Genomic DNA, 13,836 nt, shown 5'->3' with positions numbered 1-13,836 from the left:
GCCCAAAACACAATCATGCACCCACTTAGACGAGTGCCTACACATACACAGTAGGTAGCTATGGAGGTAGCAATGGTGCCTCTGTAGCAACACACAAGCACGCAGTACCTGGATGCAGCGATGATGGACGAGTTAAGGCCCCCGTAGCAGGAGATGGCCACTGAGAGGGGGATCAGCCAGCGAGCCCAGCCCAGACACTCATCTGCAAACGTCTACACACACAGAAACACACACACACGCGTCAACTGTGGGGACCTTCCATTGAGTCCCATTTATATTGAACTACATAATGTTTACTGTGCCCAGACAACAACAAAACACTAACCCTTGTACGTTTAGTTTTATCCCTTACAATGAAATTGATTTGTGGAGACTGCATTTGGACCCTAAAAAGGACCCCTTGTAAGGTTTGGAGGCCACATAGGTACATAAATAAAACACGCACATACACATACAGTTAGCATACTAGTTTTCCTATCCCTATAGATATCTGTACCATTTCAAGAGGAGAAAGACCGAAAGGAGTGACAGAGAAAGAGAACCGAAGTGAGATTAAAAAGTAGGAGAGGATGAAGAGGAATGGCGGGGGAAGGGAGGGAGTGGGAGAGGGAGAGACTCATATAATAACATAATGAACTCATATTGAACCCCTTCCTCCTCACAATAACACACGCATCCAGGAATTCATATAAATTCAGTCATAGTCCGCACCCTCCCCTCATACACACTGAAGAAATTCATCTTCTCGTATCAACCCTTTTCCCCACACTACAAAATACAGGGATTTCATATCAACTCATAAATGCACACACACACCAAAAGCTAATAATGCTAGCACATTTGTCCCAGCACTGGGACATTAAATCATTCGGTGCACGCACGCGTCGCACACCATTACTGATAAGAAAATAAAAATGGGAAATGTGTGCACGTGTGTGGCCAACTTCTTAGGAAGGCAGACAGACAGACAGACATAACGTCATATTACTTCTAGAATTTGGTTACAGCTAAGCATGGATATATGAACACAGTGGCTCTCATAAAATAAATGTGGTTCTGCCTTGCGACACACACATTCATCTGAGAGAGCGCCGTAAGGATTCACTGTTCAAAAGGAGTGACTGGAGGAAACAGCTGTCATTTTTAATGACATGCTACTTCAACCGCTCACAGACTCCACAATACAGCTGAAATCACAGCCGATACGTGTGTGACTACTCCACGTGAGCGGTCATTGTTGTCTGAAACAAACTGGAAGCTTTTCGCCCCCCGCTACCTTCCTGACCACATCACATCTGTGAAAACCCCGCCTGTAGTGGGGGCGCTGGGGTGCAGCGCGCAAAGCACCCCACATTTGGGCTTTCATGCCCGCCCCATGGGGACCCTTGTTCGGGTCCGGACGGGGTCATTTCCCAGTCCTCCCCCATCTCTCTCTCCCGCTCATTTCCTGTCAGCATCTCACACCGTCCTGTCAATACAGGCATAAAAAGACCCTGAAAAAAACATTACAAAAAAAAAAAAACCTGCCCGTCAACCCTGATTGGTTTGGCTGCCTCCAAGTCGGCTAACCTTCACAGTTAGGGCCGTACTCCCACATCTGGGCGTGGAGCTAAGCCTGAGCCAGGTTAAGGGCATTTGGCCTTTTTGGTGGGATTTGGCATCTACACTGCCAGATCTCTCCATCTCTCTCCCTCCATCACAGACAGGTGAGCTAATGGCCTTTAAGTGATGTGGCAATGTGATAGGACACCACTGATATGACTAACACAAAGTGAGGGCTTGTTGCTTATACAATTCAATTCTGTGTGTGTCTACTGGGTTTCAGCATGTGTGTGTGTGTGTGTGTGTGTGTGTGTGTGTGTGTGTGTGTGTGTGTGTACTGGATTTCAGGAAACAGATAAGCGCATCAGCTCGGGAAAGCAAATATCTGCCAGACTACCATTGACCCTTTCTGATGAGTCACACACACAGGCACAGCTCTAATTACAGTAAAATCAAAACATGCTTGACTTAGTCATCTCCTAATGTCCTCCGCAATGAGCCACCTGCCCGAGCGCCAGGCCTGCTCCTCCACATCATCGTCATGGCAACACTAGAATTTCCCCAGAGAACCTTTAATCTCCATGACAACCCCCCTGTCACCCCCGGTCCCCTTCATCACCTAGTTGTCATAGTAACCCGCATCCCTGACCCACATTTCTCTCTGCAACCGTTTTCCCCACTCCAATATCCACATCTCACCCACAGACACAGGGGTACCAGCTACACCGGACTCCATAGCAACTAGACTCTCCATCTAATACGTCACACTTCTAGGATCACCCCAGAAACAGCTATGGCTTAATGGTTTGTCTTGGTGGGTAGCTGATTCAAACCAGTAACAACAATGTGTGATTTCTCCAAGTAACCAGAGGTGAGTATAGCAAAAGTAGAAGTCTCTTAACCCAATTTTAGCCTGATGACTCGAGCATGTTGTTTGCCATTCGGTGCCTGGAAACACATACTGTATGAGCTGCATTAAGGCTCTTGAGATTTTAGCTTTTTAATAAAAATGTCGGTACGTTACAGCTGAATGAACACAATCTAACGCAAGATTAGGGTCTAGGGTTTAAATGCAACTTATTTCATGTTTTTCTGTGCATCAGAGGCTAAGATATTTAGGTTTCATAGGCTGAGGGCAACTTTCCCAACAAGGGCTTGGGCATTTTTTGCAGGTGCTTTAGGCATCAATGGGTAAAAGAGCATCTACCTCATTAGATACAGTATGAAAACTGGTGTATAAACTAGGAAAGATAATTTTCTAATGTTGTAATTACATCTGTACCTTCATGCCCCTCTGCCGGTAACTAAACACCATGCTCTTCTGATCAACCCCATAAACCTTCTCCATGGCAACTGTATCCATGACCTACATTCGTCACGGCAACAGTTACCCCACTCTACCCCAACAGTATCCCTACCCACAGACACAGCCATCCCAGCTGCACTGGTCACCATAGCAACTAGATTCCCCCGCTCCCGCGGCAGCACCCACAAACAGCTGTGGCCTAATGATGAGGAAGCTGCTAGGAAGCTGCTTGGGATGAGAGGGTAGCTGTTTGAAGGAATACATATTTGACTGGGATCTAATTGACATGTAAACCTTATTTTCCGATCATTCATGATAACAAATGGTGTGATTTTCAACTTCAGTTGTCCAACATTACATTATTATTACATTGCATTACACTTAGCTGACGCTTTCATTTATTCAAAGCGACTTACAGTTATTATTTACTGGATTACTGGAGCAATGTGGGGTTAGGTGCCTTGCTCAAGGGCACTTCAGCCATGGATGGAGATGTAGGGAGAGGTGAGGGGAGGATTCGAACCAGCAACCCCTAGATTGAGAGACCAACTCTCTAAGGCCACTAGGCCACGGCTGCCCCAACAATTTGTGAGTTGTCTGCGCGCAAAAGTACGTCATTATTTGGAATACACCAGTGAAGTCGCATGACTGACGTGCAGCCACTTGACATGCAGCAGTTCATGTCAAATATGTCCATTACCTAGTCTCGCTCAAAATCTAGAACTAGATTTCCTGCCTGAAATGACTGGTCTTCTAATGCCAATCCAAATTTTCAAAATTCACTGGTTTAATGTGAAATGCAGTGCATGTCTCACTCCATTCACTTCCATTAATTTTTTTTAGCTAATCGTGATCCTTGTTCCGGAAGTAGAAGGGCACGACTTAGGCACCCCATACCTACTAGCTCTTCGCTCAATATGGACCACCAAAGGCCTATAATCACCCCACCCACATACATACATCCCCTGGTCTCTATGGAGACTGCTTTACTCACCACGGCAACTGCTTCACTGGTCAGCACCATGTCCATGTTCATGACTGTGTAGTAGGCCACGTTGGTGAGGATGTAGATGACCGTCACTATGGGCATGGAGATGGCGATGGCCAGGGGCAGGTTTCTGCAGCGAGAGCGAGAGAAACACAAGAAAATAGGAGAAAGGGTGAGAGGTAAAATAAACAACAACATAACAACAAAAAGGATGTAGATGACTAGTCGCTATGGGCATGGAGATGGCTATGACCAGGGGCAGGTTTCTGGAGAGAAAGAGAGTGCAAAAGAGAGAGTGCAAGATAAAGAGAAAGAAAGCGTGCAAGAGAGAGAGTGTGTGAGAGAAAACAAGAGCACAGGAGAAGGGGACGACACCGCACAAGAGCCCAGCAGAGGACTTGGAGGTCTAATAGGACAAACGGCAACAGAACAAACAGGATGTAGACTAGAGCTGGCAGTGGCGAATGCCAGGGGCAGGTTTCTGGAGAGAGGAGACTGACGACAACAAAGTGCCGAAGTGTCCGCCCCTTCCCAATGGCTCATCGGGCCATTAGATTTCAGCTTTGAGCCTTAAGTCTTCTTGATTCCGGAAGAAACTCCTTATGAACCGTCTCTACCTCATCAACAGTCTCTGGTATGGGATGCCCAAGTCCTCACCCCCTTCTGAACAGATCATGGGGAAAGAGAAGTCAAACATTTTGACAGGGATCTAACGGACTGATCAAACCTATTTTCCGATCCACCTCGCCTTTCCTCCCTCGAATACACAAATGCTGTACCTCAGAATTAATGATAACCACTGGTGATTGTCGAGGTCACGTTGTGTGCGTGCAAAAATACATAATTACTTGGACTACACAAGAAAAGTTGCATGTCTAATGTGAAGCCACTTTAGTTGTGGTGCAGCAGTAGGGCTGGCTGTGTGTCTGCAGCCTCGGATCACGTCAAATTCGTGAGCTGTATGTTGTAGTCCATCACCTAGTCTCACACAAAATCTAAAATAACTTTTCTTGCTTGCCAACAATGTCTTCTGGGTCTGACGCCAATCCGAATCTTTAAAATTCACTACCATCATATGTGAAATCCAGAGCACATGTCAAACCGAATCAGGATTTAGCTTGACCCACTCCTCCCTGGGTTTTTGATCTCCTCTGGGGTATGTGTAAGTAAACACACACTCTCACACACACAAACCCCAACCACACACGCACAGACACAGCCAGACAGACACACCCCTACCCACTGGGTTCTTGATTTCCTCTGTGATAGTCTGGAGACATTGAGAATGGACTAGCTCCGAAACGTCTGTTTCTCCAGTTAACCTCAGACTTCTGTTTAATTTCGGCTTCAATACACTTTTTCACACAAGCCTTCTGTGCGCCTCCTTTTTCCATTATGTTGAGTGATTACTACTTTTTGGGAGTGCACGCACCAAGCAATACACTGGTGTTAAGTGCAGACGCAGACCTTTGTTGGTCTTTTGTCATTCTCTGTGATAAAGTTGAATGTCTCCCAAACACAAACACACACCTACCCACCCCAACCACACAAACAAACACACCGACGCACACGCACCTCTCAGGGTTTTTGATCTCCTCGGTGATGAAGTTGAGCGTGTCCCATCCGGAGTAGGAGTACAGGGCTGAGTAGAGGGCCAAGGCCATGTTGCCCATATCCAGCTTGGAGTCCTTAAACGACTCCTCAAAGTTCTGGGTGTTACCTGCGGGGGAAAAAAGACAGACATGGGGGTCAATGTCTTTAAAGTACAGTAGTAGGACACGCTAGGGTGGTGGAACCACAGCTAATGCCACTACTGTGTGGATTAAATGGTTCTGTTGTTGTTGGTTTTAGTGGATTAGCTAATAAGCATATTCATGGATTTACATTAATTACCAATGAATGACCACCTGACGTCTGAGCCACCCAAAAAACCCCATCATTGACCTATACATGACTGATATACAAAAACATTTGCACATATACGCTATATTGCCCTACTGGGTAGCCAGTGCTTTCTGTACAACAAACCTCAATACAGACATTTGTGGGACAAGGTGTGTAGGTGGGTGTATGGAGAGGTTTTACCTTTATGTGGGTGTGTGAGGTGCTTATTTGAATATGAATAAGTGCTGCATTTACCTCTCTTTTGAGTTGAGTTTGACAGTTATGAAAATGTGTGTGTGCGTGTGTGCGTGTGTGTGTGTGTGTGTGTGTGTGTGTGTGTGTGTGTGTGACCAGTAAGAAGTGTGCGTGTGTTCTCCTTCTCACCCTGTCCTAGTTTGACGAGGCCGACGATGATGATGATTATGAGGGCGAGGACCTTGGCTACTGTGGAAACCACCTGCAGGATGGCCCCCCACTTCACCTTCATGCAGTTTACAAACGTCAACAGCGCTGCGGAGAAAGAACACAACAGGGAGAGAAAACAACATTATATTACATTACATTTAGCAGACTATTTGGTGCATTAGCCGTCATACAGTTCAAACAGTCAATAGTGCTAAGGAGACAGAGAGGGGACACATTACATTACATTAAATAACAGTTCACAAACGTCAACAGCACTCAGGAAAAGAGAGGGGGGAGACATTATACTACATGCCACATTTAGCAGACATGCAATTGACCTTCGCACAGTGCAGCTGGCAAACATCAGCAGTGCTGAGGCTAACACAAAGGGAAAGGGGGTACTCTAAAGTTCACAATCATCAAAAACAAACTACAATAATAAAAAAAACACCATACTAACAAAAAGCGTTTCCTAGTACAAATAACTTTTCCTAAATGAAACAATAAAGGGCAGCAGGGCCGTGGAGATGGGACAGGATAATTTATAATTTAACGGCAATTATGAATAACCAAACAAAAACAAATAAACAAACAAACAACTGTGTCAGCAGAGCTGGAGGGCACAGGGGAGGGAAATGGACAATGTGGTGCCAATAATGAAAAACAAACAACTGCTAATTACTCAAGGACAGTGGCCACAGATGGCAGCACTGGTACATCTCCCCAAATTATTATGTACCGGTAGATAGATGTGGAGATATAGTATGTGACGGCCGGGTATATTCTCGTCTATATATTACCTTGGAAACCAAAAAGGTTGGCACCTGTGCCTAGACTTTGAGCAGAGAGACTCCTAGAATCTCTGCTTTCAGCTGTGTATTGCATATTGTGTCTGCTCACACAATAAACAATAAAACAATAAAAGTTTTTTAAAAAAAATTAGGTCAACAGAAAGCTCGAGAGGAAAACCGTATATTGCAGCCGAAAAGTAACAGAGGTCTGAATATAAAACTGGAGCAACAGACGTTTCAGACAGTGCTTTTTCTACAGCAGGAAGTCTACACATTGTACCACATGCATACATACTGTATATTTCCATTAGTATTGAAGGCATCATGATTCTACATGTCTAGATTGCTAATGCACGGGATTAGCCTGGAAGAGTCCCCCCTCTTCCCTTCCAGATACCAGCAGGCTAATGCCCAGAAGATAATGGCCAGATGGCCCTCACATACAGGACACACCACCAGCCATCCTGCCTTGTTATCTCACACAGTGTTTCCCAGTGAGCAGTCAGCCATAAACCGGTCAGCATTGGCCCTGGTCCCCATCAGCATCTCCCAGCCTTCACTATGACCAACATCCTGCTACCTGCTACCGTTAGTCGAAAATAGTACTGTAGTGGCATTCGTTTGTATTTTCTTTGAAGACCCTAGAGCACTTCTTTGTGGCCTATACCCAATGTTGGGTGGTAAGGCACAAAGTAGTATGTGTGCATTTTATTTCTGTGTATACTAAATGCCATGTGTCATAAATGGACGGGCACATCCCAAGACAATCATAGGGGCCAGTTTTAAATATAGTACGGCTACATTAATTTGCAAATGTACAGCTGTGTTTCTAACTTAGGTACTGAGGTATTATTTGAAGCATCAGGCACTGCCATGGCCTAAACAGTAGGGCACTCGTCTGCTATGCAGCTGTCCTGGGTTGGATTCCCCGCCCGGGTCATTTGCCGACCCCTCCCCGTCTCTCTCCCCATTCGCTTCCTATCTTCCTCTCATACCGTCCTGTCATCAATAAAGTCGAAAAAGACCACAAAAAAAAAGAATAACCTTTAAATCACTTTTTGAAGGATCGAGTCATAAAACAACTCATTATTCATGCATGCACTCCTCACACACAAAAACACATACCAGGCCAGGCCAGGACTCCCTGGAAGAAGAGGTTTTTACCTCAATGGGACCTTCATGGTTAAATAAAGGTCAAATAAAATACCGGTATGCAATGGCATCAGAACTGACTGTTAGCATGGCTCTGAATTTTACATACATACATCAAACCTGGATTTCCTACTACTTGCATCACCATTTCTCCAAGGAGCCTTTAATTAACAATGGCACCACAGTGCACCCTGCAGTGCCACCTCATTTTCCACAGTCGCAAAAGTGGCGTTATCACCAGTTTTCAAGTTCTGGTTGCTAGTGCCTAGCAACACCTAGCAGCCTGACAGGAACTAGCAGGAACTTGTCTGTGAGAGTATGACAAGGTTGGTACATTATCCTAACTTTTTTAACATCTTTTAAATTTTCATTCATCATGTTTTATTGTTAGTAGTAACAGGACTGACATTTGTGAATCGTGTAACATGAAGAGTGATTTGTGAGCATTATTAACAATTTAGTGCAAGAAATTTGTTACATGGATTTCTGAAATATGACATTTATTTCTGAATGCTGTGATGCTCATTTGCTGATTAAGAAATCAAACTGTCTCCATCATAATCAACCAGGTCCGGAATGCAGACACGGAATGGATCATGACACCCAGGCAACAAAGGGGTCAGTTGTCACGGGCCCAGGAGGAAGGGGGGGCTCAAAATTCAGTCCTCATTGCATAAATTGGGTGGGGCACATCAGATGACTTCGTCCCGGGCCTGGCAAAGGCTGTAAGTGGCCCGGATTACACCACAGCAGCATGACGCTAATAGGACGGGAGGTGAATCTGTATGCACCATGTTTCATGTGTGTAAGTATTAATTGTGATAGAGTGACCATCACTAGGGGGTTGTGTGGGTGGGAGTGCTCGGAATGCCAACAAGCCCGTTTTTTTGGTGTTAGTGGTCAGGGCACGCATGGGTACCCTGGGGGCCCGTGTTCAAAACTCCCCCTCCCATTTGCAACATCAATCATGATGCCAATGCATTATACAGAAACACAGATGCCCCATCTTGACCATAAGGGGGCAGTGTAAACAAATTAGATCAGGGAGGAGGCTACTCTCGTTCCTATTAGCACTGAAGGAGGGTAGGTAGGTAGGTAGGGAAGAGAAAGAGAGTGATTGCAGCAGGACAAGGAGGGAAGGAGGGAGGAGGAAAAGCAGAGCAGGAAGAGAGAAAATGAGGGGAGCCGCATCAGAGAGCTGATGAGGAGTGAAATGAAAGGATTTGTTAACCTCAGAGGAACAGAGCAGTGTGTGTGTGTGAGAGAGAGAAAGCCAGAAAAAGAGAGTGAGTGTGCGCGAGAGCGAGAGAGAGTGTGCGCGAGAGCGAGAGAGAGAGAGAGTGCGCGCGAGAGCGAGAGAGAGAGAGAGAGTGCGCGCGAGAGCGAGAGAGAGTGCGCGCGAGAGAGAGAGAGAGTGTGAGCGAGAGCGAGAGAGAGTGTGTGCGCGAGAGCGAGAGCGTGCGCGAGAGCGTGCGCGAGAGCGAGAGTGTGCGCGAGAGAGAGTGAGTGTGCGCGAGAGCGAGAGCGAGAGAGATGATCATGACTGAACAATGGCTCAGAGAGGGTCCATCACTCAAGCAGGACCAGGAACACACACACGAATGATTAATTGGGGTCTGCAGCCACATACTGGTAGCCTACACTCTCTTGGCACTCGCAAACTACATCACACACCAGGCACGTACAGACCAACACACTCTTCAACCAGCCTGCACTGCAGACTAATAATCAAGCCACCAAGAAGAACACTTGATTCCTCCAAGGAAGAAAACAGCTGTGTGTGTGTGTGTGTGTGTGTGTGTGTGTGTGTGTGTGTGTGTGTGTGTGTGTGTGTGTGTGTGTGTGTGTGTGCGTGTGTGTGTGTGCGTGTGACACAGAAGAAGTACTCCAGACAGAGTGGTCTAGTGATTTCCCTTCTGTCCGTCTGAGAATCCAATCCAGGAATCTAGACTAGAGAACATGGCATGCTAGGACTGCCAAGGATGAGCACAATAACAGAAACACGACAAATATGCATTTATAGGTCTCTGACTCGGTGTTCGTGTACACGTGTGTGTCCAGGAGCATTTGAGATGAATAGTGTAGTGTAGGGCTGCACGATTATGGAAAAAAAAAATCATTATTGCTATTATTTTGGTCAAAATCATTATCACGATTAATAATCACGATTATTGATTTTTTGCAGATTTTTTTGAAAATTATAGCAAGATGAAATATAACCAAGAATGAATTCTCTACGGGATGAGCAAAATAAAATGAATTAATGTAAAGGCAATAGCATGAAACTTCGGTGGACAGATTTCTGGCCAGAAACACCAGCCTGTCAGTATGTTCTGGCTTCAAGGACACTGTCAAAGATAGGTCACTATTGCCACGATTAAATCACGATTGAAATCACGACTTTGATGTCACGATTTTTGATTATTTTCGATTAATTGTGCAGCCCTAGTGTAGTGTTTGTGTATGTGTCAGTGTAGGAAGACTGTGTGTGTGTGTGGCCGAGAACGTTTGAGATGAATAGTGTAATGTGCATGTGTGCGCCCGTGTGTGTGTGTGTGCGTGTGTTGCACCGCCCCAGGAGGTGAATAGAGGCAGACACAGAGGGCGGGAACTCCCAGCGGGTTGTTGTGTTGCGAAGGAAACACCTGCTACAAAGCTCCAGACTCCCAGCATGCAAACACACACGCACACACACAAACAACCCCCCCCCCCCCCCCCAACACACTTTACCTGTGACCTCCATTTAACCTCTGCAGAAGCCTGAGGCTCCTGCTTATCAGCCAACATGCACTTTGACACACACACACACACAGGGCCCACTTCAACACCTAACCTCCCATCCTCTCCTTTTGTGTGTGCCCTCGTGTACGGGATGTCCAATATCGAAATAGCTTTGTCCAAGTGCAACCCATTTTAGAGAGAAACAGACAACGATGTTGTCCACTGAGGTGCATGAACTTTATGGGACATGATGTACATACACACACACTCAAAAGAGATGGAGCGTGGTTAAATAATAACTAACCATCTAGGAAAAATCAATAGAGTCCACCTGCTCAACACTGCTCTTTGGTTTGAAACCAAAATAATGCCAGTGTCTGCCATTTATACAATTGTCTGCATTTTACACAAATATTGGAGCAATGCCATCTTTCACACAGCAGTAGGTGCCATTTATTTTCTCCTTTTTCATGCATATACCATGCGACTTGTAGGAATATAGAATATATAAGTATGACCACTAGCATGACCTTGACCAAGAGCTTGTGTGCCCTTATCAGGAGACCTAAGCACATTCCCCTTTTGATACAAACAGAACACAGAGGCTGCAGAGTGCATTCAGACACACTATGCCATTGTTAAGGTACGTTACAAAAGTATCATGAAAGTCTCTGAAAGTACTCTGTAGCTTCTGTCAGGATCACCTGATCAGGACAACCAATCAAAACTGAGACAAGTTCAATACATCTAAGTTACCTTACAGACACAGGCACAGAAATGCGCCTTTCTCCGATGATATGACTGCTTAAGCTGTATCGTTGAAATGACCTGAGTATCCTCAGTAAACTCTGAACACGATTGACAAATCTCTGCCTCTGTGTCCATCTTCCACCTGTGAACACCATTCTTACAGACTCCCATAGGGACATCAAAAGGTGTTAACATCTGGATCATTCATGGAGATTGCCCAGATCTTGCATGGTGCAGTCGAGACCTGGTACCAAATCAATGGCTCCTACTGCAAGAATGTCAGACCAAAATCAAAATGAAAAGCACTAAAACCTGTCCAGTACCAACGATACCCGTCTCACATCAGCTCATACCCAAGCGGCTCTTTTACATACAAGGTTTGCATGGGCGGGGGTGGGGGCGGGGGCAGGGACAGCGGGAGTGTGTGAGGCTCACTGGGTGTTCAGCTGGCCTTTTCACAAGACAGTCTGCATGTGCGTTCCATCCACAGGAATCAGCATCCAGTCCCAGCCTTCCCAGCCCATACATTCCAATTGGAGGCCACTCACAGCACGCATACGGCCACACAGGAAAAGAAGACTGGATTTCTATTTCCAAATGGCAAAGCAGACTTGTTCGTGCGCACGTTCCCTGGCCCGTCCATGCGGCGTGCGGACACTGCGCTTTGGTGTGAAAGGAATAATATGTTTTCCTGTTTTCTAACCTTTCATAACTGTGAATGGATACATTCGGACACGTTTGTCGACGCCCTATGCTTGCAGTGTGAATGAGGCGTTATTCAGGTTGCTACAACTCAAAATGCATCACAAAGAATGTCAAGACGCATTGACACTCAACTGATGAATCATCTACGCATATTCAGCAATCTTGTATCATAACTATCTATATAATTTCTCCACAGTCGGAATGTCTAACCAACAGAAGACATCTATTTCGCCAAAGGAATGCATTTTCTGCTGTGGTGGAGTTACTATGGACACATCCTTTGCGGTCCTGGCCTATTCTCTCCCTCTCAGCACACACACACGGGAGCGGCTGATTTAAATCAGTTTAATACAAAGAGTCTCTTCCCTAAGCACAGCCACACTTATTGAGACACACACACACACACAGTCACTGAGAGACACAGACAGATACACACACACACACACACACACACACATCTCATTGAGAGACACACACAGTCATTGAGAGACACAGACAGAGACACAGACAGAGACACACACACACAGTCATTGAGAGACACAGACAGAGACACAGACAGAGACACACACACACACACACACACACACACACACACACACACACACACACACACACACACACACACACAACACACACACACACACACACACACACACAGACACAGACACAGACACAGACACAGACACACACACACACACACACACACACACACACACACACACACTGAGAGACAGACAGAGACACAAACACACACACCTGATTTAATTCACTTTAATTACATTGCTCTCATTTATGGCCAGGAATGCAAGGTTCATGTCGGCCAGCCCTGCTGGGTGCAGTCATGCGGTCTGGCCAAGCCACCGAGGGGGGGGGTCATGGGAGATGAAGTCGGGCAGGGATAGTATCGGGCATGGCCCCCCGCAGTGTCTGAGGATTGTAGAAAGTAGAAGTAGTCTTTCAGATGTAATTACCGTACAGTACTAGTAGAATGATAGTTCCCAGTTGAAACCATGTAATAGCATGCCATAGTGTTGTAATTACTTTGTAACAGTCCTTCTACTTCCACTTTATACAACTAGGGACTTAAGCAGGTGCCAAATCAAAAAAGTGCATTCGATTACTTTCCAAGAAGATACGATTACTTGCCATAAAGAAGATCAAGAGATAAAAATAACGATTTTCTTTTTCTGAATTCCATCCAGTCTTTAGAATACACAATAGTATGCAAACCTTTTTCCTTGCTCTAATCATGCAGGCAGACAGACCGGGAGGAGCACTGACTACACAGACAACACTGACACACACAGACCTACTGCAGTGGACCAACAGACCAAAGAGAGTCTATGGAACCAACGCAGACACGATTACCCCGTGTTGGACATGCCGAGAGAGCAGCACCAGCCATCACTGGTCACCAATATCAGCAGGAGAGTGCAGAGCAGTGGCCAGATCAAATAGAAAGCCTGTGGAGGACCTGGGTGTGTATGCTTGTCTTCAACAAGGCCCCGGGAAGACAAAGCGGTGGACACAGAGGGTGGGACCCCTCAGAGCACCAGGGTTGTATGAAAAAGGTGTGTGTGTGTGTGTGTGTG

The 13,836-nt window shown here is 45.8% G+C and overlaps 1 protein-coding gene across 1 annotated transcript in view; it reads right to left on the bottom strand.

Moving 5' to 3' along the window:
- The window catches only part of si:dkeyp-120h9.1 (Y+L amino acid transporter 2-like), a 31,902-nt gene that overhangs the window by 6,132 nt on the left and 11,934 nt on the right, over positions 1 to 13,836 (bottom strand). The window contains exons 4-7 of the mRNA XM_063185401.1: positions 6,105 to 6,230; positions 5,412 to 5,556; positions 3,843 to 3,966; positions 109 to 212 (exon numbers count right to left, since the gene is read on the bottom strand). Of these exons, the coding sequence (XP_063041471.1) occupies positions 109 to 212; positions 3,843 to 3,966; positions 5,412 to 5,556; positions 6,105 to 6,230 (499 nt within the window). The remainder of the gene's footprint in view (positions 1 to 108; positions 213 to 3,842; positions 3,967 to 5,411; positions 5,557 to 6,104; positions 6,231 to 13,836) is intronic.

Source organism: Engraulis encrasicolus, chromosome 20 (genome assembly GCF_034702125.1).
Source record: "Engraulis encrasicolus isolate BLACKSEA-1 chromosome 20, IST_EnEncr_1.0, whole genome shotgun sequence".
Lineage (NCBI taxonomy): Eukaryota > Metazoa > Chordata > Actinopteri > Clupeiformes > Engraulidae > Engraulis > Engraulis encrasicolus.
Note: the sequence above shows the minus strand (reverse complement) of the source record. Positions and strands in the feature narration are given on the sequence as shown.